The sequence below is a fragment of the Lolium perenne genome, chromosome 2 (assembly GCF_019359855.2).
Source record: "Lolium perenne isolate Kyuss_39 chromosome 2, Kyuss_2.0, whole genome shotgun sequence".
In the NCBI taxonomy this organism is placed as follows: domain Eukaryota; kingdom Viridiplantae; phylum Streptophyta; class Magnoliopsida; order Poales; family Poaceae; genus Lolium; species Lolium perenne.
In genome coordinates this window covers 268403623-268431245 of record NC_067245.2, presented here as the reverse complement: position 1 = coordinate 268431245, position 27623 = coordinate 268403623, and the positions used below count along the sequence as shown (strand labels likewise).

General features: G+C 46.5%; 2 protein-coding genes across 8 annotated transcripts; one reads left to right on the top strand and one right to left on the bottom strand.

Annotated features, from left to right (window-relative positions):
- The first annotated feature begins 291 nt into the window (after window positions 1–291).
- Window positions 292–21067, top strand: LOC127335969 (uncharacterized). 7 transcript variants are annotated; one of them, XM_071826664.1, is made up of 9 exons: window positions 292–455; window positions 1318–1425; window positions 1517–1589; window positions 1681–2477; window positions 8402–8526; window positions 8956–9116; window positions 10357–10593; window positions 12766–12859; window positions 20870–21067. In XM_071826664.1, the coding sequence occupies exons 4-8, from the start codon at window positions 2456–2458 to the stop codon at window positions 12857–12859; spliced, it is 639 nt and encodes a 212-aa protein (XP_071682765.1). In that variant the 5' UTR covers window positions 292–455; window positions 1318–1425; window positions 1517–1589; window positions 1681–2455; the 3' UTR covers window positions 20870–21067. The 7 variants fall into 7 exon arrangements, 3 of the variants coding, with proteins under 3 accessions (XP_071682765.1, XP_051218665.1, XP_071682766.1); XR_011752587.1 differs by lacking the exon at window positions 8956–9116 and adding an exon at window positions 8631–8692 and having other exon boundaries at window positions 1318–1589; window positions 8448–8526; XR_011752586.1 differs by lacking the exon at window positions 8956–9116 and adding an exon at window positions 8631–8692 and having other exon boundaries at window positions 1318–1589; window positions 4745–8526.
- Window positions 21068–23354: 2287 nt separating this feature from the next.
- On the bottom strand, window positions 23355–25245 carry LOC127335968 (probable aquaporin PIP1-2). Its single transcript, XM_051362704.2, has 4 exons — window positions 24808–25245; window positions 24421–24716; window positions 24182–24322; window positions 23355–23678 (listed from the first exon to the last, which is right to left on the bottom strand). Exons 1-4 carry the CDS (start codon window positions 25139–25141, stop codon window positions 23583–23585), a joined length of 867 nt encoding a protein of 288 aa, XP_051218664.1. The 5' UTR covers window positions 25142–25245; the 3' UTR covers window positions 23355–23582.
- Window positions 25246–27623: the final 2378 nt, after the last annotated feature.

Genomic DNA, 27623 nt, shown 5'->3' with positions numbered 1-27623 from the left:
ATGGTTCTGTCGGGGTCCTTCGAGACCCCTCTTGTGTTCAAAAAAAAAAAAAAGACTACTTGGGCTTGGCTACACACAACCAATCACTGGGAGCTTTTTTTTTGTCTTGATGATGTAATCCAAACCTACCAAATAGCCCAAAACTCGGTCAGGAAAAGCAAACGCCCACGGAGTGAGGGGCCTGGGCTTAGGGAGACCAAAATCGGCCCACGGTGTCAAGCGCGCCCATAGTGTAAATCTGCGGCACCTTTCTCTTGAACCAAAAGTTTCTCAAATCCACTGCACAGAGAGACAGTCCCGAAGTCCCTCGCACCCGGAAAATTCCTCCCCTCCCCCACCACCGAAGCTCGCCGGCCATCTCGGAGCAGCTGGCCTCGGTCCTCTCGTGATCCTCCCCCTCCGGTTCCTCCTGCCGCTCCTAGAGTGGCTCGGACCGGACGCGGTGCCTTTTGCTGGTAAGGGAAGCCCTAGCTTTGCTCGGATCGTTGTTCGTTTTGCTGTCTCTCCCCTTCCGTGAAAATCTAGACTGCTCTTAGCTGCCGCCATCCCGTAGATTGGACGGACTATGAAGGCGCGGGTGCATCCGGCCATGTGTTTGGGTGCCGATTTTCCAGGAAATGAATCTGCTACTTCTGAGATGCCGAATCAATACTGCTAGGATCAGTTTATTTTCGCGTTGTTTGCCGGGCTCAACCAAGCCCCGTGCTCCTTGTTCAGTTCCACCCCCTGTAAAAAACAAAATGCTAGACAGAACCTGACTTGGTGCTTTATTGTGGTACAATTTACATGTGACTGCCTCCCAAACAAATGAGCCGTTACAGGTTGCTAGATTGTTACTAATCGGTGATATTTTTTATTACACTGTGAAATGTGACCTTGGCAACCTCTTACCTAAATGAAGTTGAAGAACATGATGTGTTCCCCTTTCCTTCATTCAGTCAAAGCACACGAGTTTTGCTTCAGTGATATTGTGTACCGACGCCTGCTGTACGGCTGCCAACGTGGCGTGCGTTACCCCCAGCTACCGCCGACTCCTCAATCCTGCCCCACGTCCCATCCCCAACTACCATTTTCTAGTTGTGCTGTTGGTTTAATCACACAAAAGCTACCAGGGAATACCTGAATGCAATAAAGCATATTTTATCTTGGCACTTTTTCCATACTGCACCTCTCCTAAGAACTGCTATTGGCACATGGTTTATACTGATTTCAACTGAATTGCTGCTTTTTATAGTACCTCTAAAAGGTTTACAGACTTCGAGGCGATCAAAGTGCTAGATGGAATATTAATTCATCTTGGACTCTTTGGTTTTGCAGTGACTGGTCTGTTGTTGTATTCTTGTCAGTCCATCGTGGGAGTCAAGGGTGTTGTATGTCATCACAAGAAAAGCAGTGCTTTTGCTCTCATGTTATTGGAAGAATATGGTAATTGATCAGTTTTGACAACATTGGAGAACATGATGCTTTTGCTCTCATGTCTCTAGCAACTGTTCTGCTGATAGCGATGATCGTTTAGATTCTCAGCTTCCAAGCCCTGTTGGAAATGATGCTGAAAACACAACAAATGTTACTTTGAGGAGCAAGTCAAGGTATGTTCCTTACTGTTGTGCATTATGTTTGCGCCTCTTTGACTTTGTTCAAACTTGCTCTCAAATAAATTTTATTCTGTTTGAACCCTAGAGTAATGTGCATAAAGAGCACCCTGGTGCTGCTACAACCAAGAGTACGAAGGAGATGACCAAAACAACTAATCAAGTCCTTAGTAACCATACAATGTTTGGCTGTGTGCATCTATTTGATGCAGAGGCCGGGTGATACCCATTTCTAAAAAAAAAGTAACCATACAATGTCCACATCACCAATCCAATCTACAAAATCTTCGGCCGGTGGTCTTGGAGAGTGCTCCCAATAATTTGATGTCAAGTCCTTCTAGAAATCCAAGAAGATTATGTAAAGATCATATTCCAACTTCAGCCTTTTGGGCAGTAAAGCCTCATACAGATGTTACTTTCCTTGGCCTGGCCAGTGCTCCAGTCTAGGTTCAGGGCAAACATCTGGTCATAACTTGGTGGGTGGTGATATTCTATCTAGCCCAGATTTTTTGGCAGCCCAGCAGGGTAGTCCAGAGTGTTCGACAATTCCTAGCCCAAGAATGGCAACTCCTGGCCCTAGCTCCAGGGTGCATAGTGGAAGTGTTCCTCCATTACATAGGAGGCCTGGAGCTGGAGGGATGGCACCTGGATCTCCAACAAGTCAGAATGATGGTGGGAAGAATAAGCAAACTCACAGATTGCCCGTTCCACCATTAAGCATCTCTAATAGTTCATTTTTTCCAAACAAGTCCACGCTGGCTAGTCCTATTTCAGCACCTCGTAATCCTACCTGAACAGAGACCCACCAAGTCCTGGATCACGATGGAAGAAGGGGAAACTGATTGGTGTGGTACATTTGGCCAATGTATATGTTGACTTCAACAGGTATGTTTTTCTCTACATATGAAGCTTCAAATTTTCACCGTACGACTCAATATACATTAAGCATATGCTTGGAGTTTTTTAAGGTAGTTGCGTGAAGACATGTTCTGTTCTGGCCATCTTATTTTTCTGCACAATCTTTTTGTGTATGGACTTCTATAACAAGTCTCGTTTTATTTGATATTGTCTCATACTCCCTCCGTCACAAAACATAAGGCACCCTTAAATTTCGTTGGTCAACAAATTACAACTTTGACTATGATTTGTACTTATAATATGTCCCTAAAATTTGTATACATATATATGAAATGAAAGCGATTTGCAAGACAAATGCAATGATACTAATTGTACATTCTCAATCCATATAGTTTGGTATATACTCCCTCTGTTCCAATGAATAATGAATAAGGCGTATAAATTTAGTCAAAAGTCAACATACTCTTAGTTTGACCAGTGTTATTGACAAAAATGTGAACATTTAAGATACCAAATCAATATTAGTATATTCACTGTAAAATATTTTTCATAATATATTTGTTTCATGTTGTAGATGTTTATATTTTCTTCTTTATATTTGGTAAGACTATGTAAGCTTTGACCTTTGACTAAATTTATAAGCCTTATTCATCGGAACGCAGGTTGTATTAGTGGTCAAAGTCGTGCATCAAAGACCGTGCGAAAAAAGCATGCTTTATTATTTTAGGATGGAGGGAGTACAATGTTTCCATTATTGCAGAGCTACTATTTTTTTCCTTCAACTAAAGGCTAGATGGCTAGCATGATCATATAAATTTATGGTAGGAACCAGCTAATCGACATGTACTTCAGCGGTAGCTAGTACATATATGGCAACCAGATAGGAGCGGAACCAGCAGGGGGAGGGCGTCGCAATGCTTCTGGCGACCGCCAGCGGCGGATGGTCAGTGGATGGTGGCGACGTTATGGTCCAAGCTGAGGCGGTTCATTCTTCAGCAAGCCTGGAAATAGCTAGTGTTCAACCTTTCCATCCCGCGGGCTTAGCCCCTCACTTATTCATGCCCAAATTGGATCAGTCGACTCAAATACCACGACCAATCTAGATTAGTTCATGACTAATCGCTCGACCACTCAACTCTACAAACTAGGCCAGTCGAACAAGCTAGCCGACAGTCAAATTAGGACTCATAGACTAATCGAGCAACTAGTCTAGACTAGTTGTTAGACTCATAATCCTGCCATGCACTGGTTATGTTGAGGAACTTACAACTAAAAATTAGTGAATAAAAATCATTCAAATCATAACCTTATGTAACTTGCGTAAAATACGTGCATACTACATATGATTCTTAGTATTGGTCAACATCCTTAGTTTCTATGACTTTTAAGGAACAATATTGAATAATTTAGGGTACATAACTGAAAATGGCACTTCCCTGAGCCATTTGTCCTCCCGGAATCTGACTGATTCGCCTTGTTCTACACAAAGTGACCCAAACTGCACAAAGTCATCCTTAACCTTCATGAGGCCCCTCCAAAAGTGCGAGTCCGTCGGCATGGTTGTAAACAAAGAAAGTCCTTTTGACTCAAATATTTATTACGCAAAAGCGAGTGCCAAATCCAGTCATCAGTAAATAACTTGTAGAGCCATTTAGTCAGCAGGCATTTATCTTTAACATCCAAATGGACCAAATCCTTAATGCCTAGGCTGCCTTGGTCCTTTGGGGCACACAAAGTCGCCCATTTGGCTGACTGGTATTTTCTCTAATGCTGACCTGACTGCCAAAAAATCGGGAGCGATGAAAATCTAGCATCTCCCAAACCCCTGTCGGGATCTCCGAAAAGATCGTGGTGAGGGGCAGACTACTTTGCACCAAATTAATCACGACCAGATGTCTGCCATAGGATAAGTTCCTGGAGCGCTAAATACTGAGACGTCTTCCAAAATGATCTGCGATGTCCTTCCAATCCTGGTTACAAAGTTTGAGATAATGTATTGGAAAATACACAGGTATTTAAAGGGGAAAGAACCCAGCGCAAGGCCCAAACGATGCGTATAATCGAGTTAATGTTCTTTAGCCTTTCCAAAACAGTATAGTTTGCTTTTAAGGAATTAATATTTAATCACGAGAGTTGTTTGATCATACTTAAAATTAATTTCATATTAGTTTAGCCAAATCATTATGTGTAAAAAGGATAGTGTCATCTGCATACTGTAAAATAGGCAGCCTGTCATCTACAAGTGCTGGAATAAGTCCGCTAATCTGCCCATCCTCCTTTGCTCTTTTAATTAGGTTTGCCAGCATATCAGCCACGATGTAAAAGAAAACAGGTGATACCAGGATCCCCTGCCGGAGGCCTTTCTTGGTTTGAAAATACGGTCCAACATCATCACTGACTTTAATGGCAACACTACTATGCTGTACAAAAATCGACAAACCCGCCCTCCAAGTCGAGGAAAACCCCTTCATTCACAACAACAACAACAACAACAACAACAACAACAACCAAGCCTTTCAGTCCCAAAAAAGTTGGGTAGGCTAGAGTTGAAACCCATAAGATCTTGAAGCCAAGTCATGGTTCCGGAACGTGGATAGCTAACTTCCACGCACCCCTGTCCATGGCTAAATCTTTTGTCGATATTCCAAACCTTCAGGTCTCTCTTAACGGACTCCTCCCATGTCAAGTTTGGTCTACCACGACCCCTCTTAACATTCTCAGCACGCTTTATCCGTCCGCTATGCACTGGCGCTTCCGGAGGCCTCCGTTGGATATGTCCAAACCATCTGAGACGATGTTGGACCAGCTTCTCTTCAGTGCTACCCCAACTCTCTCCCGTATATCATCATTCCGTACCCGATCCTTTCTTGTGTGGCCACATATCCATCTCAACATGCGCATCTCTGCTACACTTAACTGTTGGATATGTCGTCTCTTCGTTGGCCAACACTCCGCGCCATACAACATCGCAGGTCGGATAGCTGTCCTATAAAACCTGCCTTTTAGCTTTTGTGGCACTCTCTTGTCACAGAGTACGCCAGAAGCTTGGCACCACTTCATCCAACCAGCCTTGCTTCGGTGGCCCACATCTTCATCGATATCGCCATCCTTCTGCAACATGGACCCCAAATATCGAAAAGTGTCTCTCTCTGGTACCACCTGCCCATCAAGGCTAACCTCTCCTTCCTCGTGCCTAGTAGAACTGAAACTGCACCTCATGTATTCAGTTTTAGTTCTACTAAGCCTAAAACCTTTCGATTCTAGAGTTCGCCTCCACAACTCTAACTTTCTATTAACCCCCGTTCGGCTATCATCGACTAGCACCACATCATCCGCAAAGAGCATACACCATGGGATATCTCATTGTATATCCCTTGTGACCTCATCCATCACCAAATCAAAAAGATAAGGGCTCAAAGATGACCCTTGGTGTAACCCTATTCTAATTGGGAAGTCACCAGTGTCGCCATCACTTGTTCGAACACTTGTCACAACATTATCATACATATCCTTGATGAGAGTAATGTACTTTATTGGGATTTTGTGTTTCTCCAAGGCCCACCACATGACATTCCAACGTATCTTATCATAGGCCTGCTCCAAATCAATGAACACCATACGAAGGTCCTTCTTTTGCTCCCTGTATCTCTCCATCAGCTGTCGTACCAAGAAGATGGCTTCCATGGTAGACCTCCTAGGCATGAAACCAAATTGGTTTTTGGTCACGCTTGTAACCTTCTTAAGCGGTGCTCAATGACTCTCTCCCATAGCTTCATAGTATGGCTCATCAGCTTGATTCCACTGTAATTAGTACAACTTTGAACACCCCCTTGTTCTTGAAGATTGGTACTAAAATACCCTGCCTCCCATCGCCTTGCCTCCTTTCATCCTCCTTAACGCCTCCTTAACCTCAGACTCCTGGATACGTCGCACAAAGCACATGCTAGTATCATCAAAGGAGTCGTCTAGCTCAATGGTAGAGCTCTCAACCTCTCCATTGTAAAGGTTGTCAAAGTACTCCCACCATCTACGCTTGATCGCCTCATCCTTCACAAGAAGCTGATCCTCTCCGTCCTTGATGCATTTGACTTCGTTGACATCCCTCGTTTTCCTCTCCCTAAACTTGGCCATCTTATAGATGTCCCTTTCGCCTTCCTTCGTGTTTAAACGTTGGTAGAGGTCCTCATACAGCCGACCCCTTGCTTCACTCACCGCCCGCTTTGCAGCCTTCTTCGCCACCTTGTACTTCTCCATGTTAGCTGCACTCCTGTCCAGATATAGGCATCTGAAGTCCTTCTTCTCCCTAATAACCTTCTGGACCTCATCGTTCCACCACCAGGTATCCTTAGCTTCCCTTCTACTTCCCTTAGTCACCCCAAACTCCTCTACAACGACCTTCCACAAGCAGGTCGCCATACTCATCCACATCATGTTTGCATCGCCTCCTTCCTCCCAAGGGCCCTTCTTAATAACCCTCTCCCTGAAAGCCTGGGATGCCTCACCCTTGAGCTTCCACCACTTTGTTTTAGCGACTTTGGCGCGCTTACCCCGCTGGACACGGATCCTAAAGTGAAAGTCAGCAACCACCAGCTTATGTTGAGGGACAACACTCTCTCCAGGTATCACCTTACAATCAATGCAGGCGCGTCTGTCTTCTCTTCTAAAGAGGACAAAATCAATCTGGCTAGAGTGTAGACCACTACTGAACGTCACTAGATGGGATTCTCTCTTCCTAAAGAGGGTGTTAGCTACGACCATGTCATAGGCTAGAGCGAAGCTCAGGACGTCTTCTCCTTCTTGGTTCCTGATGCCATAGCCAAAGCCCCCATGCACCCTTTCAAAACCTGTGTTAGATGTACCCACATGGCCATTGAGGTCTCCTCCTATGAAGAGCTTCTCACCAATAGGTACCCTCCTAACCAAGTCCTCCAGGCCTTCCCAGAACTCCCTCTTGGTGCTCTCATTGTGGCCTACTTGTGGGGCATACGCGCTGATAACATTGAGGACTAAGTCCCCAACAACTAGCTTGACAAGGATCATCCGGTCCCCTTGCCTCTTGACGTCCACAACTCCATCCCTGAGGCTCTTATTGAAGAAGATGCCTACTCCATTTTTGTTTGAAGTTGTCCCCGTGTACCACAACTTGAAACAGGTATCCTCCACCTCCTTCGCCTTCTATCTCTTCCATTTGGTCTCTTGGACACATAGGACATCAACACGCCTCCTCACCGCCGTATCAACTAACTCCCGTAACTTACCCGTCAGGGACCCTACGTTCCAGCTACCTAAGCGTATCCTCCTAGGCTCGGCTAACTTCCTTACCCTCCGCACTCGTCGAGTCAAATGCGGAGACCCTTGCTCATTTTTCACTACACCGGGCCGTCGGTGCAGCGCGCCACTAAGGATGCGGCGACCCGACCCTTGCTCACTTATCACCGTATCCAGATCAAGATACGGCGCGCCACCAAGGGGGTGACGGCCCGACCCTTGCCCATTTGACACCACACCCGGATTCCGATGTGGCGCATCGCTAAGAGGGTTACGCCCCAACGAGGTTCCTTTGGGTTTCATCTCCATAAGAGTGGCTGGGTTTTTTACGTTGGCTCGCCCCGCCTATCACAACCCGCCTATCAAACCCCCTTCATTCACAAACCTTGTTAAATTAACCAGCCTATATTGTCATAGATTTTCTTACATTCTATTTTAAAAATTGCACCGTGCATCTCCTGAGTGTGCAGCTTGTGGATTGTCTCATGCAGAATAACGGCTCCTTCCATAATATAGCGCCCGGCTAAAAAAGGTCATTTATTGTTAAATGGCATAATTGGTCCTGACGTCCTGTTCACATGTACCACAACTTCTTTTTAGATCCATAGCATCTCACAGGTTCTTTGTTATTACTATATGATGACCATTTGAGTGTGTTCAAATTATGTCCTGATTCCTCACAGTTCTCTCCCCTTGTTTTGATTTCACCATCAATATCGGTGATGGCAGTGAAATGTGTGCTATAAAAGAGGTTACCCTATTCTCGGATGATCCTAAATCAAGGGAAAGCGCAAAACCATTGGGGCAGGTACAGTTTTTCAATTGTGCTTGCACCTACAATTCTACATCAGTTAAAAGATCAGTTCATTTATTGTTCCCTTTATTGTTTTCCATTTACCATTTGTTTCTGAGGAAATATCACTCTTGAGCCGCTTACAACATCCAAATATCTACGATACTATGGCTCAGAAACGGTATAAACAGTTGCCTTCTATTGCTATTTACTTACTCTTGTTATCTTTGCTTTCCAATTACGCTGCTATCTTTTCCTGTAAGTTTAGAAGATTATATAGTACATGTAAGGTCGTTATCATTTTTGTACCCTACTCCCTTTAAGCTCTTTAACATAGGCTGCAAGGGAGTTTATGATAGCTTCTCGTATTTTATTGGAAGGATTCTTTATGCACCACTTTTAATTTTTTTGCTTGACTTTACACATTATTATGCCCCAAAGCAGGTTGATGGCAGACTCAATATATACTTGGAGTATGTATCTGGTGGATCTATCCATAAACTTCTACAAGAGTATGCTCAGCTTGGTGAACCAGCAATACGCAGCTACACTCAACAGATACTTTCTGGATTAGCTTATTTACATGCAAACAATACAGTCCATAGGTATCATTCAATTTGTTCCATCATTCTCCTGCACATATTTGTTGTCTGGTTTTCACCCACCATCTGCAGATAAAATGTTTTTTTATAAAATTATACTCACTCCGTTCACTAATGTAATACTTTTAGTTTTTTTCGTAAATCCATGTATCGAGACGTATTTTACTGTGTAGGTTCACTCATTTTGGTTCGTATCTAGTCCACTTTAAAATATCTAAGAGGTCTTACATTAGTGAACAGTGGAAGTATATAAAAAAGGAATATTTGATGGCTGCACTGCAAACTGCCTCCTCATGGAAATGTTACCAGTTACCAACAGAAATGGACCAGCTACCCACTTGTAAACACTACAACAACAACAACAACAACAACCAAGCCTTTCAGTCCCAAACAAGTTGGGGTAGGCTAGAGTTGAAACCCATAAGATCTCGAAGCCAAGTCATGGTTCCGGAACGTGGATAGCTAACTTCCATGCACCCCTATCCATGGCTAAATCTTTGTCGATATTCCAAACCTTCAGTCTATCTTAACGGACTCCTCCCATGTCAAGTTTGGTCTACCACGACCCCTCTTAACATTCTCATCACGCTTTATCTGGCGCTTCCGGAGGCCTCCGTTGGATATGTCCAAACCATCTGAGACGATGTTGGACCAGCTTCTCTTCAATCGGTGCTACCCCAACTCTCCCGTATATCGTCGTTCCGTACCCGATCCTTTCTTGTGTGGCCACATATCCATCTCAACATGCGCATCTCTGCTACACTTAACTGTTGGATATGTCGTCTCTTCGTTGGCCAACACTCAGCGCCATACAACATCGCAGGTCGGATAGCTTTCCTATAAAACCTGCCTTTTAGCTTTTGTGGCACTCTCTTGTCACAGAGTACGCCAGAAGCTTGGCACCACTTCATCCAACCCGCCTTGATTCGGTGACCCACTTGTAAACACTGATACTAGGAAATGGGCCAAGAGTTCCATGCAAGTCCTGTGAACTAGGAGAATTTGACAAAAGATGCTTGAAAAACTAGGCTATTAAATACACTTTTTTTCCACACCAGATGAATGGATACAACACCTTTATGTTCCTGAGCTGTTTTGGAACTGTACTGTCTCAGCATGGAAACTCTAGAACTTATTTACTTGCATGTAATTGCATGAAATATTGAGACAAGGCTTGCTCTTTGGGCTGGTAATCAGAAGTGGAAGTAATCATCAAATACTTCCCTGCTTTTCTCTCCTACAGATTGCTGCAATGGTCAAGATTGGAAATAGCAAGGAACTTTCACCAGTACCAGATCACCTCTCAGAGCAGGACAAGGACTTCATCAGAAAGTTTCTGCAATGTGATCCTTCTCAATGTCCCCCAGCAATGGAGCTTTTGCAACACCTGTTCACACAAAATAGAGTCCCACTTGAGAAATCTGTTATTTCTGATTCCTTGGAACAACTGTCTGTTATATCTTGTAGACCGAATTCAAATGTACCAGCTGAATACTTTTGTTGTAACTAGGACAAAACCCGTGCGTTGCTACGGCATCACATTAAATAAATAAATAACATGAAGTTCTTAATTGACCTGTCTTTTACTTTCTTACCAAAGAAACTGATATGTTAACATATATAACATTAAGAGAAGGGAGTCTGCATCCAACATAATAACCAGCATCATATCAGGCTTTTAGCTATATGAGAAGCATACACTACATCAATAATTCAAGTTCTAAATTGTAGAAAAAAATATAAATATATAGTCTAAATACTCCGGTAATACCAAGTAGTTACTGCACCGCAGTCTTCTTATACAAAAAAAAAATATATAGGTATGATGGCTCTAGTTAGGCAAAAACAAAAAAGGTGCTCAAAAAACGTAGATCCTTGCAGGCAAAAAAAAAAATCATCAGGTCATTAGCTTCTACAGCACAAACATCTCAAATTTTGCCTCAATATTTCCGCCTCAAATTTACTCGTATGGTCATAATAAAATTCTAAAGCTGAGGCACTCCATGATTTATCTCATAGTCTAATCAAATCTACAACACACACTTAGGAAGGTGAATCAAAAAATCAAAAGGGAAACCAAATTGATTTATCTCATAGTCTAATCAAATCTATTGTAAGATCGTGCATGTGCACCCAACAACGATGGCCTGCAGCAGAAAAAATAGCCCGGTTCTCTTGGGCGTTCTCGCGTGGCAGCGGAAGCCCCAGGCGATCCCGACGATTCCAACGAGCCGTCGTTTTTTTCCTTTGTCTTTGGTGCATCTGGCAACCGGCCGTTGGTGAGGAAGCACCTCCCAGCGCCGCCACTCGCGACGAGCCCATTGTGCGTCTGTGCTCCTCCGGCAAGAAGGTAGGTCACCTCGTCCATCCGGGCTCAAATCTCGCTCTGGTTTATGTCTCGGCTCACATTCTTAGCCCTCCTGGCAGGCACACCTCATGCTTCCCGATTTCCGTTCAGCGCAGCCTTTCTTCCATAGATCCATCTGAGCATCTCTGATCTCTCTCTTGCCGTTCTTCATTGGCTTGCTCATATCCACAAACTTATCATATATAAACCGGTGGAAGTCCCTGTATCGTAGCGAGGTGGGACTAACCGAAGCATCTTTTTACCTAGCAACTGACCCAATTGGTTGACGTCGGTACCAGGCTCACCAAAATAGCAACGTGCCCGGTGGCACATGCGGGATTAGAGACAGAAGCAGCGCAAGCAGCTCTTCCAGCTAGCAACTCTCAGTTAGACACGAGTAATTAGGTCCAACATTTGATACAACAACTTGGCTTGCTTGCATCCAGGGCAGCTACTCGTGGCAGGTAACTGCATCTCTCCCAATATTCAGCAGGCAATTCAGGAGAAGATTCAGGATATGTACGTTTACCTGTAGCTTAGAATTTTTTTAAGCTGGTACTTTAGCCAAGGCACGACTAATTCAGTATGCCCATAATACAGTGTAAGTTCACGAGAAGATTTAGATTCGCTCCCGCTGTCCCGCATCTCGTTGAGAAGAAAGACCGACCAGTCGCGAGCAGGACCGGCTGCAGCTGTTGTTATGCCATTGAGCCATTTAATCGAGCATCCTGCGCGCGGTGTTGACCCGATCGTTGTCAAACAACAACCTACATGAGCAGGTTGTACGTTCGGCTTCACACTGTCCTTCCTCTGCCTGATCTCCTGGAGCATCAAATCGAGCACATGGTTGTACACCCGCACGGAGGGCCTGGCCGGCGGCGGGAGGCGCGCAGGAGGGGCGGCCAGGGCGAGGCCTGGCCGGCGGAGCGCTGGCGGTTGGCGAGGGCCTGGCCGGCGGCGGGAGACGTGCAGGAACGGCGCTGGTGGTCGACGAGGGCCTGGCCGGCGTCGGGACAGGCGCAGGAGGAGCGCTGAAGGCGGTCGGCGTGATGCACGGGGAAGAGGAGTTCTCTGCTCGGTTAGAGGAGCCGAAAAGAAGAAAACGAACCGGTACAAGGGTATTTTGGTGTATTATGTATTTTGGTGGGAGGGTAAAATCGAAAAATAAAATGTTGGACGAAAATTTTGGCAGAAACCTTAGCTCCTTTATTATTAGGTATAGATTACATTCCGTGGATGATCGAGTGTCTTCTTTTGTCCTTCTCGTGGTCTGCTCACTCTGCTAAGCTTCCACTGATGTTTTAGGTGGTTGGGCATACAAGAAATATCTCGTCACCTTGGGATTGGAGGGTCAGACGATTTAGCCGAGAAGGGGCACAAAATTTTCTTCGAAACATAGGTACAGCATTTCCCAAGTTCTGCTTATTTATTTTAGAATGACACACCGTCAATGTTTCTTAACATACTTTAGCAAGCTAGTAACTGAGAAGTAAAGTATTAGCTATATAAAGTAAAGGCATCTCGGTTAGAACGTTTTGCACCACTGATCACGCGGGCCGTCAGACCTCCTACTGCTTTCTACTGCCAGTGTCTTTAAAGGGATAGGTGGTGCCTAGCACCTAATTGTGGACTATTCAGGGCATGCCCAATGCATTACCCTAAAGGTGCTGCTTCACATCTTTAGTTAGGTTCGGGTGGTCCAAAGTAGATTCGGATGATGAGGCAGCCTCCTCTTCAAGAAGTGGGATCTTCGGTCCTAAAAGCATGTTTTTTGGAGAGAGAAAGAGATACATAGTGTCATATTTGTGGGGTCCCTTCTCTCTTTTTTCTGACTAAAGTTGTAGCTTCCATTGAAGAGATAAAATTCAACATGTTGCTTCTTACAACTTTTTTACATGGAGCAGCTAGTTGTGTATGCCACCATTGCTCATGCCCTCAGGCTAAACAGTCGCCTATGTGTGCTGGACTGACTAGAGGACAGTGACTAGGTTCCAACCTTTTTTAGTGCACGGTCTAGTGTCGACAGAATCTCATGCTTCCCAGTAAATGAATTTCTGGTGAACTTTGTTTATCTTTTCATGGCACCTCAAATTTTTTTTTTTACTTCTGCAGCGATCTCCATATACGGAGCAGTATATCCTGTCCAGTTTCTCTATTTGGAAGTCCTCTGTTAAGGTCAAAGTCTCCCCAAAATACAAATGGTAGAATGTCACCCTCTCCAATTTCAAGCCCGAGAACTCTTTCAGGCGCTTCCACTCCCCTGTTTGGTGGTAATGGTGCCATTCCTTTTAACCGTTTAAAGCAACCAACCTACAGCAATGAAGGATTTGCAATCGCATCAAGAGGTCCAGATGATCTTTCCCCAGCCGGCTTACAGACCATCACCTTGGGCAATTTGTTAGAGTGCATCAAGTCTCACAGGTGCTTCAAGACTGACAATTGACATTCTAAGAGCATCTCCTGCCGTCTCCCCGACGAGACCCCTAGAACGCCTTTTTTTTTCCATCCGGATGGACGAAAACAGCCGAGTCTTCCCCAGACCCTCGTTTTCGTCCGGATTAGGCCTTTCGTCCGTCCGGAGAGCCCAGGCCATCCCCGGCCCCCGGGGAGCGCTCGGGGACTCCGGACGAGAGAAAAGCGGGGACAGGCCCGCTCTATCGGCGAGAACAGACGAATCCCACCACTTTGTCGACGCAAATCCCTCCTCCCCTCCCGTTGCTCTGTCGCCGCCGGCACCACCCCTCGCCAATCCGCCGGCCGGTTGCCTCAACTCCGCCGTTTCTCCACCCAACAGCCTATATTCCGCCGCCCGTCGTGCCCTCTGCATATTTTCCGCCGCCAGGCAGCTCCCTCGCGTCACTCCTCGTCGACACACCCGGTAGGTTTTCGTCCAATTGCCATGGACTCCGACGAGGAGGAGCAGATGTTCGCCGAGCTTCTTGAAGAAGAAACGGCAGCCGCCGCCCAAGACGAGGAGCACCTGCTGATCCTAGCTTGCATGTCCGGCTTGTACGCCGAGTCGGCCATTGGTCGCCGTAGTGGGCCGGCACCAGGTCGCCGGAAGTGCAAGCCGAGGCAGCGAATGGAGGGCTACTGCATGCTCTACGCCGACTACTTCGCCGACGATCCATTGCACGGTGAGGCTGTTTTTAGGCGTCGTTTCAGGATGAGCCGGAAGCTCTTCCTGAAAATTGTGTATGCCCTTCGAGAGTACGACTCCTATTTCAGATGCAAGTTGGATTGCACTGGCATGCCAGGGTTTTCCGCCCTCCAAAAGTGCACGGTGGCTATGCGGATGCTGGCATATGGAGCTCCTGGTGATTCTACCGATGACTATCTTCAGATGGCGGAGTCCACCGTCCTTGATTGTTTCTACCGGTTCTGCAGGGCGGTGATAGCAGTGTTCGGGGACATCTACTTGAGATCACCGACTGTCGAAGACACTGTAAGATCCTCGCTGTCAATGAAGCTCGAGGATTTCCAGGGATGCTTGGAAGCATTGACTGCATGCATTGGAAATGGAAGAACTGTCCGTTTGCCTGGCAGGGAATGTACAAGGGTCACAAAAAAAGCTGCACTATGATACTTGAGACAGTGACTACCCATGATCTCTGGATTTGGCACTCCTTCTTTGGTATGCCGGGATCAAACAATGACATCAACGTCTTGCAGTGCTCGCCGGTCTTCTCCAAGCTTGTTGAGGGTCATGCTCCCCCGGTTAACTTTGTGATCAATGGCCGACAATACAACAAGGGATACAATCTTGCAGACGGTATCTATCCAAAGTGGGCAACATTTGTGAAGACTATCTCAAGCCCCGCCCTTCCGAAGGAGCAACAGTTTGCCAAGGAACAAGAAGGTTGCCGAAAGGACGTCGAGCGTGCATTTGGTGTCCTCCGAGCGAGCAAGTTGCAACATATGACAGAGAGGGTCCTCTTGTACAGCCTAACCACCAGGTGCCGGCATCGTGGACTGCGTTCATCACTATACGTCAGGAGATTCGAGACTCCACAATGCATCAACAGCTGCAGGATGATCTGGTGGAGCACATATGGACGCTTCGAGGCAACACCAACTAGTTTCCATTTGATTTGTTTGAAAACTTGTCTTGTTTTGTTGATCTGTAACGTTTATTTATAAAAATAAGCCAAATATTGGCAAAACTGGTCAAATTCGCTGAATTATGCAGGAAATTTGGTATCTAGGGATGTTTTTCTCTAAAAAAACGCCGAACCCCGGATGTCTACCGAGGAGACGACTGGAACTTCGGCGCTTCCTGGGCCAAACTTTCGTCCAAGCCAGCGCTAAATAGCATCGGATTTCGGTCCGGGGAGCCCCAATCGGCTGGAGATGCTCTAAGCCCTCAATTTGGAAAGAGGCTTGGATACGTTTTTTATTCGCGTGAGACTGTCGCATTCTGAACATTTCACTCGTCATGCCTTTGTGGATCATGTGAAGCCAAATCCATCTGCTTCTCCACACCTTGGACTTAGGCGTGATAACTAATTATCAAGGATAAACAGCCAATCGGTATTTTTTTGGAGCTTGGTAAGGTAACTGAGGCCCAATTCGGTGCCAGTGTTTTTTGAAGTGTTTGGGCCGGTTTTGGGGTGTTTTTTCGGGCTCAATCAAAACACCCGAAACAACCCAAAACACGTCTGAGCTGTTTGGTAGGCCGGTTTTGGCCCGTATAGGCCCGATGAAACCCGCCGAAACCCGTTGGGCCGGGGTGGAAGGAAAACGCGTCCCCCCTCGCGTTTTCTGTTGGGGCGAGTGGCGACGTGAGGGCGACGAGGGAGGAAGCCCGAAGCCGGCGTCGCCGCCGGCATTCCAAGCTGTCGCCGCCGTTCCAGGCCACCACCGCCGCTCCCTCCAACGCCGTCCTGCTGCAAGAACAAGGCCGACGCTCCCGCTGACGGCGCCGTCGGCGCTCCTACCGCCTCCTACCGGGCTCTCCTGCCGCCGCCCTTCCTCTCATGCGAAGCTGGATTCACTGGTGAGTACCATCCACCCCGCCTCCTCTCTATGTATTTCTAGGGTTCATCATTGTGAGATTTCTAGGGTTCATCATTGTGAGATTTCTAGGGTTTTTGATTTCTAGTGTTCTTGATTTCTAGGGTTCTTGATTTCTACGGTTCTTGATTTGCTAGACAAAATATTGGTTGTGTCTAGATTTTTTTTATAGGAAATGAACCAATCAAAAGATACGGAAGATAAAGACTGTAGTCTCTTGATTTCATTTCCCTATGAATGAATAATCATGAATATTAAGTGAGGGAGCAGAGCGACCTTCTATAGATTTGCTCGTGTGTTAATTGCTCGGATCATGTAAGTATACAAAGATCAGCATTCTGGCAGGCAGTTCTGGCTGAGGCCGCACGGTACTTTGCCTCAAGCGAAGGAAGAGAGATCTTGCTTAGTTGTTAGCGCACCAATTAGTGAATATGTTGCTTTTTGATCGAAGAAAAAAATGATACATCCATTTTCCACTAATGTTTGTTTGAAATGGTGAATCCGGGTCCAAGACACCAAGTTGTGACCAAAGATATCATTTCCCAACCTCCTTCCATATGCTTGCAATTTGTATTTATCAAGGAAGCAGCACCAGGAGCAAAGTGAAAAATGGGTTTGCTACCTTTGGTTCGAAATTCTTGGTAGGATTTTTGCTATCATAGTTGCTCAATTTAAGAACAGTTTGTAATGCAAGCAACCTGCTAGAACACCATTGGACATGCATGAAGCAGCAGCAAGAGTGATGGTGTAATAATATAAGAGTGTGTGCTCATCTTTAGAATTAGTAAGGTTCAGTTTTAATAGTATTTCTACAATAGGATGTGATTCATTTCAAATGCAAGTAACAAGCAAGCAAGTATATCTCATTTTATAATTAATTACTGCTTCTTGCAATAAGACATGGAATCCTTCAAGACATTTTTTTGCACAGATCAGAAATAACAGGGACAAGACAATAAAGGTAAATCAGAAATATTTTGTTCGAACTCCAAACACTGCAGCAGATACACATGACTAATAATAATATTCAAACAAGAACTACCTAATCAGCTCACAATCATTTTTTTTGATAATGTAGACTAACATCAGAGGTGAGAAACAAACCATCATGTCCAGAGAACAGTAGAGTTAAAGCATCCAACATGATGTCCAAATCGTGAGCTAAAGCACAGATGCAGAAAGTCAGACACTATGTCCAGACCGTCTGACCAACTAACTAAGTGCCTGTTTGTTTGGACTGCAGCTGAACGAAAAGAAGCTGGAGCTGGTAAGATCTGAGAAGCAGCTGGAGCTGGATGGCTGGTCAATTGTAAAATTGCTGTTTGGCAAACTGCATCCAGCTGGAGCTGGATGGCTGGTCAAATGTAAAATTGTTGTTTGGCAAACTGCATCCAGGACTGTTGGTAGACTGGTCAAATGTAAAATAGAAAATAATAACAAAAATATTATTTTCCTTATTATTTAATAATAATAAAATATTATTTTCCTTATTATTTAATAATAAAAAACATTATTTTCCTTATTATTTTCTATTTAAAAAGATTTTACTATAAAATATAAATTAACCAAGAATCTGAATTTTTTTCTCAAGATGTAAATTTTTTTGTTGATTTGTAAGTGAGAAGCCACGGGAAGCTGCAGGAAGTACCCCGGGACGTGCTTATGGGCTTCAAGTGTAAATGTGAGAAGCGCTTGTAGAAACCCATGCCTAGAAGTTAGGTGTTTGGCTGGGCTTATGCTTTTAAAGACCCAAAAGCAGTAAAAGCTCAAGCTCCAGCCCAAACAAACACGGCCTAAATATGGAGTACTTGCTATGATCTTAAAGAGTACACGCGCAGGACGGGACTGATCAGTTTGTTATGATGGTACCACCAAGCAGTTCTTATAGTCAAGGTACTAGACAACTGCACTCATGAGAAATCCTACCAAGAATTTCGAACCAAAGGTAGCAAACCCCTTTTTCACTTTGCTCCTGGTCCTGCTTCCTTGATAAATACAAATTGCAAGCATATGGAAGGAGGTTGGGAAAGAAAAAAGTTCATTTTTCGTTCTTCAACTTTCACACAAGTTTACTTTTGATCCCAAATGTTTCATTTGGTCCAAAAGAGACCCTAAACTTTACCAACTTGTTCAAACGTCTGGTTCTGCCGATATTTTTTGAAAAAGAAACGAAAAATAACCAACCAGTATGAAAACCATGGTGAAAATACCCAACCTTTCGCCAAAATAAATTATACCGAGCCGATTTCAGCCAAAATAAATCCACAATCCTCTGGCTTGAGTAGGTCGCCACAATTTTCTATCTACTCGACATCGGTATCTATCGCTCGTCTGACATCCCGATTGTCCACTGCGATGTCCACCACTAGATCAAGCTGGATGTAACGAAAACGCACAACAATCTTTTAACTACCTTTGTGGTTGAAAATGGAGATGATGTTCCTATCGGTCTGCAATTGTGATGAACAAAGCAGTTCAACATCTCACTCCCTTTCTGCCCTCACATACGCCTAGTGGGCGCGTCCGGCCGGGCGATATGCTGAGGTTAATGACGGCGCTATGAGAATCGTTGAGCGGCAGAAAGACGAGGCTGCCAAGGCAGGTTAGTTACCATCCTCTTCTTCTTGCTCACGCGTGAGTGGGATTCAAGGTTCTGGTCTAGCATTATTTTTGTTCCGGTCTGATTTTTGTTCTTTCTTCAACCTGGTCTACATCTACGAAAGAAAATCAGAAGACAAGACATGTGAACGGCATGGCAAAGTTTAGGGTCTATTTTGTACCAAATAAAACATTTAGGACGAAAAGTGAACTATGCACAAAGTTGAAGGATGCAAAATGGACTTTTTCGTTGGGAAATGATATCTTTGGTCACAACTTGGTGTCTTGGACCCGGATTCACCATTTCAAACAAACATTAGTGGCAAATGGATGTATCATTTTTTTTCTTCGATCAAAAAGCAACATATCGACTAATTGGTGCGCTAACAACTAAGCAAGATCTCTCTTCCTGCGCTTGAGGCAAAGGCCTTAGCCAGAACTGCATGCCAGAATGCTGATCTTTGTATACTTACATGATCCGAGCAATTAACACTTGAGCAAATCTGTAGAAGGTCGCTCTGCTCTCTCACTTAATATTCATGATTATTCATTCCTAGGGAAATGAAATCAAGAGACTACAGTCTTTATCTTCCGTATCTTTTGATTGGTTCATTTCCTATAAAAAAATCTAGACATAACCAATATTTTGTCTAGCAAATCAAGAACCCTATAAATCAAGAACCCTAGAAATCAAGAACACTAGAAATCAAGAACCCTAGAAATCTCACAATGATGAACCCTAGAAATACATAGAGGAGGCGGGGTGGATGGTACTCACCAGTGAATCCAGCTTCGCAGGAGAGGAGGGGCGGCGGCAGGAGAGCCCGGTAGGCGGCGGTAGGAGCGCCGGCGGCGCCGGCGGCGCCGTCAGCGGGAGCGTCGGCCTTGTTCTTGCAGCAGGACGGCGGTGGCCTGGAACGGCGACGACGGCTTGGAATGGCGTCGGCTTTGGGCTTACTCCCTCGTCGCCACTCGCCCCGGCAGAAAACGCAAGGTGGGGGGACGCGTTTTCCTTCGACCCCGGCCCGAAGGGTTTCGTCGGGCCAAAACCGGCCTACCGAACAGCTCAGATGTGTTTTGGGTTGTTTTCGGGTGTTTTGATTGAGCCCGAAAAAAACACCCCAAAACCGGCCCAAACACTTCAAAAAACACTGGCACCGAATTGGGCCTAAAACTCGCAAAAACACTGGCACCAAACAAGGCCTGAGTGGTTTTCAGGGCTTTGGCCATTCAGTAGTTGGAACTGTATCATAGCATGACTGTATGGAAAATATCATTGATTTATTTTGAAGCTAACAGCTGTCAGAAGGATGGAGTCTTTGTTGTCATCGCACAGGGTACGTGTACCCTGTGATAAACTCACATTTATTTTGTTGATTATCTGTGTCCAGTTACATGAAGTCAGGATCATTTGCAGCTTCAATGTTTCGTACACAATCCTGCTAAATTCACAACTACTTGCTATCTGCTGAGTGAGCATGGCTCTAAATGATCTCTTGAGCTTGGTGGTCGGCTTGTACAAATACAGAATTAGATTAGATTATTATTGCACAAAGACATAAAACACCAGTTCCATCTTCAATATTTTTATGAGATGGCATGTTTACCGATTAAGTGATCATGGCATTTTTACACCCCCTCACTGCCAGTATTATGCGGTTTGTTCTAAACTGTTAGTACTTGATAAAATTCAGAAGTTTTCGCCCTGATAGTAGTGCACATAATAGAATCAGGTGCAGCCGTCACTTTATGAGCTCGAAATTCACATTTTAAGCCTTTTGCTTTTGAACATTTGCAGACCGTCCATCTCTATCGGGCAGAACAGGTTGGGCGTGGCATATTACAACTGGCATGCTAACATGTGTCTAAATGGCAGAACTGTATACTGAGTTCCCGTACAGACTGATGGACCAAGAGTAGTAGTCCGACTCATGCATACTCCGGTTGCTGTTATATGTAATTTATTCTTTCATGGCGCCCTGATGTAGTCTCAAGTGAGAGCATCCCCACTCGTTTGGGCTCCCCACGCCCAAATCCGGCGAAATTTAGCGCCGGATGGATGTAGTTTTTGGCCTGGGGAGGCCCATTTTCCCAGCCGCGAGCCCATGGACGCGCACCCACCGCGTGCATAGCGACGGCGCAGTCACCGGGAAGGGCAATCGTCGGAGTTCCCTCGACGCATTGAACCGTCGCGAAGTGGTGGAGAGCGGAACGACTCGTCGGGAACGGTCGAAGTGGCCTCGATGCGAGAACCGCCGTAATGGAGCACGAACTCCGGGGAAGAGCAACCGGCGCTCTCTGTCGTCGAGAGACCTACATATACGGTTTTCGACGGGCGACGCCATTCATCTGTTCTCTCGTCACCATCCTCCGTCAACCATGAGCGATATCTCTTGGCCATCGGACACCGACAGCGAGGGGAAGCCGCCTGGATGGCGCCATTGGTGGGATCCGGTTTGCATCGTCCGGCGGCGACGATTCCCCCCGCCGACGGCGAGGACGAGTTGGACGACGAGGAGGAGGACGAAGAGGCCGTGGAAGCGGCGAGGAAGAGGCCGAGGAAGAGGAGGAGGAGCAGGAGCAGGAGGAGGAGCAGGAGGAGGAGGACGAAGATGAGGACGACGAGGAGGACTCAACTTCCTCCGACGAGGAGGTGGCGAGCCGGAAGCGTCGCCGCGACGACGATGAGGCGGGGCCTTCTAAGAAGAAGAAGAAGTAGTTTAGTTTTTTAGTTTTTATATGTAATTCTTATGTTTATTCGAATTATATTCGAAATATATATATAATCTATCTATGTTGCACCAATTGAGAGTTCAAAGCTTTCGTTCGACGAGGGTATTGCCGTAGATCGGGAAGATGAGGGTTTTGCCGTAGATCGGGAAGACGAGGGTTTTGCCGTAGATCGGAGGCCATTGTCGCCGACAAGTTGGGGCCACGCGCGCTTTCGCTTCGTCCGGAGTCCCCGAGCGCTCCCCGGGGGGCCGGGGATGTCGTGGGATCGCCGGATGGATTTAGGCCCAAATCCGGACGAAAACGAGGAACCGGGGGCGCGACTGGGCCGAATTACGCCGTCCGGATGGAAAAAACGCTCGCCGGGGGCCTGTTCGGGGGGACGAGTGGAGATGCTCTGAAAGCCAGTCCTTTGCTGATTTGCACATAACAAACTGTTGAGAGCCATTCAGCAGCCGGTCTCCGAACAACTACACATCTCACCCAGGTTGAAGCTACCGAAGTGCTTTGCAGCAGCGCTCGGTCGGCTGATGTGCCAACCCATTTACTGTACCAGTTACCGAGATTGGCTAAAATGAATATGATCCCTGGTTACACTAGCTCGGTCCGTATGTTGTCCATATTGAATCCCTATATACTCATTTGTGCTGCTACTTGTAATTGTGTTCCTGACCTGCAAGTTACTACTACATCCATGCATTATGCCCATGTTTTGGGGCAAGATGGCGGTGCAGAAGCGCCCCTGGTATGAAGCCAAGTAAAGTCTGGCGAGTGGCAAAAGATGGCTGCCTCGGTGTAATGGTTAGCTGTTTGCAGTGTCGTGTGTGTTTGCTATAGCCAGGATTTGTTGAATGCCTAGTCAGCTCGATTTGGCGGCATGCATGCGTCTTCCATCCATTCAGTTGGCGACGCCCTGCTTTCCAAGGTACAGTAACAAACAAGTTCTGGGGATCTACGGTTGTTCGAGATCTCAGATCGCCCCGACAGCGTGAGCCCCTTTCGAGCTGGCGCGGTGGCCACCTGCTGTTTTCACCTATCTGGTCATTTCCCAGCATTCACCGGTTGCCACTTCCATCTTGCATCAACCCATCAACCCTTTGCGGCTACACGGAGCTTCCAGCTTGCCAGCCTAGTACTACACGGCGCCGTAGTACACACTACACAGCAAACAAACAAGCCAGCACGGGGCGTGCCACGGTGTAGAGCCAGCAGTATGAAGGACCAGAGTGGGCGCCGTCGGACGGACCACGCCCACGCCGCTAGTTGCCAACCGGGGGTGGCTCCAGTCCGTTCCGCTCATCATTGTCCTCTCCCCACCATCTTCTCCAAGCTTGTGACCAAGGAATGGCTATAGCTTCAGCCACACCCCTGACAGGTCTAGGCTGTACGCATGCCTAGCACACGCTGTCTGAACAACGGCTACTTTCAGATTAAAACAAGAGCGCCAAGTTTCTACCGCCGGTACGTGTTCGAACGTAGACATCTCTTTATCTTAAGCGGATTGCAGAGAGACAGCAGCTTAGAGCTTAGCTCTGATAAGGCCAGGAGGCACATGAATAAACAACTTAAGTCGATTTGCACAATAAAACTTGCAGCAGCATACACAACTGAGTACTGAGATTACAAGTCTGGGTGTTCATATGAAGAGGGAGCAGCAGCACACATCAAACTTGGAACAGAAACGGGAATTCCACAGAGTAATTAACATAGCAGGCATGGGAAACAGCTGCCCCATCGGAGATCGAGCAGCTTGCTCTTTCGATCTGCATCTTCGTCGCAGCTTAGGACTTGCTCTTGAATGGGATGGCCCTGATGACCACCTGGTGGTACACGGCGGCAAGGGCGGCGCCGATGAAGGGGCCGACCCAGAAGATCCACTGCAAAGGAGAAATTTGGAAGGATTTGGTTAGCACTTGCTAGCATGCTAAATTATTTGCTCTATGATGAGAAGGTTTAGCATGCAGCCTAATCTATGGTGGACACTGGTGTCACTATCCTACATTTATATTTTCTGAAGGTCAGTAGTTGCGTGCAACACTGAGGCGGGCAAGTCTTTCGCCATTTCCCTTCGGGCGAGGGTAGACTTTCTATCTTATAAATTAACTAACGAATGATAAGCATCACCTACAGCTTCAGCTGCTCAATTATTGCTGTCGCCTGACTACTGTTATTACATGGACAGACTTCACAATTTTACGTCAGTTCGTCAGATTAAACCTCACTAACTATTTCACATGTACGTGTTGATTAGATGAGTTGCTGAATACTCCAGTATGTACTACTACATGGCTGCAACTAGTACCAGTACTAAAGACAGTTAAGTTTTGCAAGTTCAGAGGAACATGGGGGTAGGTTTCAGTTTCAGTTTCAGCTCACTCACGTGGTCTGACCAGGTGTGCTCCCTGTTGTAGATGATGGCAGCGCCGAGGCTCCTGGCCGGGTTGATGCCGGTGCCGGTGATGGGGATGGTGGCGAGGTGGACCAGGAACACTGCGAACCCGATTGGCAGCGGGGCAAGGATCTGTTCCACAGACAATCAGTAGTAACCATTAAGCACCCCAGTAAGAAAAACTTCAACACACGTTGTAATTACTGCTGTGGACAAGGAGCGGTACTCACCGGAACGTGGGAGTCCCTGGCGTTCCTCTTGGCGTCGGTGGCGGAGAAGACGGTGTAGACGAGGACGAAGGTGCCGACGATCTCAGCGCCGAGGCCGTCGCCCTTGGTGTAGCCGGGGTTCACAGCGTTGGCGCCTCCACCGCTGCTCATGTACAGGCCCTGCTGGAACCCCTTGACCACGCCGGCGCCGCAGATGGCGCCGAGGCACTGCATCACGATGTAGAACACCGCCCTGGTCAGCGACAGCTTCCTGGCCAGGAACAGCCCGAAGGTCACCGCCGGGTTGATGTGCCCGCCTGCCAACAGAAAACAAAGCATCCATCCGTTAGCTTAGCACAGAAAAGCCAACCAAGAAGAAAAAAAAAAGGAGGAAGGCAAGAACTGTACCGGAGATGCCGGCGGTGCAGTAGACGAGCGCGAAGATCATGCCGCCGAAGGACCAGGCGATGCCCTGGATGCCGACGGAGGCGCACTTGGACGGGGAGTTGTTGACGCCCATGACGGTGAGGATGGTCACGTAGAGGAAGAGGAAGGTGGCCATGAACTCGGCGATGCCCGCGCGGTAGAAGGACCAGGACTTGAGCTCGCCGGGCTCGAACAGCGGCGCCGGAGGGGGCTCCTTGTAGTCCTTGTCCTCGGAGCCCTGCGCCGCCGTGCCGATGGGCTGCCTCTCGGAGAACTTGTTCGCCCCCAGGCGGACATCCTCCTCCTTGCCCTCCATTGCTACACGAGCCGCAGGTGTGTGGCTACTGGCTAGCTCCTCGTGCGCCTGAGCTGAAACAGATGGCTTTTGTGTGCTTGTGTGGAGCTCGTGGTGTGAGTGAAGAGTCTTATAGGGGCCAACGGTGGCGTGAGGATTGGAGAGGCGCAGGCGGTTCTGGAAGGTGTGGAGGACGACGGGTGAGGCGAGGTGACGACGACGGACGACAGCGAGGAGGAGCGGGTTGGTTTGCTGCTGAGTTGTCCTGCCGCGCGCGGCAGCGCTGGTGTTTATCCGCTTGTGTTTAACGTTTGGACCAAGCAGTAACACTACACTTACGTTGAGGAAATTTATTAGCGTAACCGCTGCATTAGTATGCATGATCAATCAACAAGTTGCAATTAGTATGCATTTATGAACTGTCTGAGAACATAACTGTGGCACCTGGTAAACAAAGTGCTTCTCTTGATCTGCTCGTTTATCACGGTTCAAGCTAAGGAATCCCTTTGTTTCCGGTGATGTTTGGCGTCGATTAAGATTTTTCGTGCAAGGGGAGGACCGTCTGTGACAGTGGATTGGATAAGTGATACAATTCCAGAAACTTTGATATAACACTGTATCTTGTAGTGCACAAATCATTGATGTAACACTTATAACAGTATCATTTCATAAATATCGCATCTCTTAGAGTAGTACAATTGAAACATCGCGGGTTTATTATTACACACTTAATATTACAAGTCAGAGTACACAAATTTCATGATCCTATTTGGTTCAATAAAGATTTTCATCAGTCTCGAACTCTAATTTAAGTAACATTAGAATTAATAGTATGACTAAACTAAGTAGCATGAAAGCTCAGCAGTCTATCCTATAGTGTTTGGAGCTCTTCACTACTCCTCTTCTCCTTCCAGGTCAATTTCTCCGTAGACTATGCCATAGTTCATCCCTTCGATGTCTTCGGAAATATCTGGTTCTTCATAGTATACCTTCTCTTTTCTGGATGGTTCTCCAGTAGCCCCCTCTTCAGTGTTTTCCAAGCCTAGCAAGGATTTAAGATGTGAGAAGAGTACATCGTACTCACCAAGTTTAACTTAAGTGTTTGATGTAGTCATTGATGAGGAAGTCGTAGGCTAATGCAGTTTTCATCAACATTTATTCAAAGATTCATTTTATTCTGAAAAACTATATTTGTCAATCTTCACAAGTTGTCTAAAATTTCATGGAGTTCCTTTCCTGATGCGTTCCCAATTCCTTTCCGAAATAGGGAGTGACATGATACAATTCTTTACTACCTGCAGATGTGTGTTGCTTTGCCCACAAGAGACCAATATCCTTTTACCAACCCGGTGTAATTTCCCATCCATACTTTTCATGTATGGGGCCCAGCTGCCGACCAAAGCCGATCACTCCTCTTCTCCATAACCCCACACTCATGTCCTTTTGTAGTCCATCCTCGGCGGCTTCCCAATTTTGAAATTTTTCCCTTGACATTCACTACTAGGAAAAGGCCTATAGCTGCAAATATTATTGCCGGCGCACCAGAAAAGATGTCAGCCGGTGCTAAATACTACCGGCGCGCCATGTTTCGGCCGCGCCGGTGATGACCCAATACTGCCGGCGCAGGAAAAAAATTAGTGCGCCGGGGATAAGGCTGAACCAGGTCCGGGCCAAACTGTAAGTTGCTTACCACCGGCGCACCTACATGGTGGTGCGCCGGCAGTAAGAGGAGCTGCAATTTTCAGTTCCCCCCCCCCCCCCGGTGGACCGCCTTTTCATTTTTCGAAAAAATAAAAGAAAATGATAGAAAATTCAAAAAATGAAATCCTTTGAAATTCCCATGTAATATGTCATCTAGGTTTAGTGAAAATTTTAAAAAATGAATTTTGATATATTATGCAAAATGGCGTCATCTTTCGGTAAACGGGATTTCTGGTTGCATACAACCTCCGATGAAAAACTTTTTTTATATCAAAATCTATCTACGCGAGATTTCCTATCCGAAAAATGGATTCGTCAATTGGAAAACAGAAACAGGACTTTTTTCAGGTTTTAGATTTTGATGAAAAAATAAAAAAATACCCCCGGCGCACCGCCATATTGGTGCGCCGGCAGTAACTTAGGCTATATATGCCAACCTAGCCCGGCGCACCTTCTCTCTCTTCCATTTCCCCCATCTTCTTTTTCACTTCTCCTCCTCCTCCCTTCCTTCCTCCGGCCACCTTCTCTTCTCCTCCACTTTTCCCCCTCTTCTACCTTCTTACCCCTCTAATCCCTTCCTCCGACGAGCACCTCATCAAGCTACTCACCGGAGCACCTCGTCAAGCTACTCACCGGAGCACCTCCTCAAGCTACTCACCGGAGCACCTCCTCACCCCTGGTCCGGCCACCTCCTCTCACCCCGACGACCACACCGGCAACCACCTCCTCTTTGTAAGCAGATGACCACGGTGGTGGCGGTACATCTCCAAGGCACGACCTAGAACTTGACCAACGACCTAGA

Excerpts from the sequence above, each read along its gene's own strand:
- LOC127335969 (XM_071826664.1), top strand. The coding sequence starts at position 2,456 with ATGTATATGTTGACTTCAACAG. Across the intron at positions 2,478-8,401 it reads GTATATGTTGACTTCAACAG|TTCTCTCCCCTTGTTTTGAT; the intron begins GTATGTTTTTCT and ends GATTCCTCACAG. Across the intron at positions 9,117-10,356 it reads GCAAACAATACAGTCCATAG|ATTGCTGCAATGGTCAAGAT; the intron begins GTATCATTCAAT and ends TCTCTCCTACAG.
- LOC127335968 (XM_051362704.2), bottom strand. The coding sequence starts at position 25,141 with ATGGAGGGCAAGGAGGAGGATGTCCGCCTGGGGGCGAACAAGTTCTCC. Across the intron at positions 24,717-24,807 it reads CTGCACCGCCGGCATCTCCG|GCGGGCACATCAACCCGGCG; the intron begins GTACAGTTCTTG and ends TTCTGTTGGCAG. Across the intron at positions 23,679-24,181 it reads AGCACACCTGGTCAGACCAC|TGGATCTTCTGGGTCGGCCC; the intron begins GTGAGTGAGCTG and ends TCTCCTTTGCAG.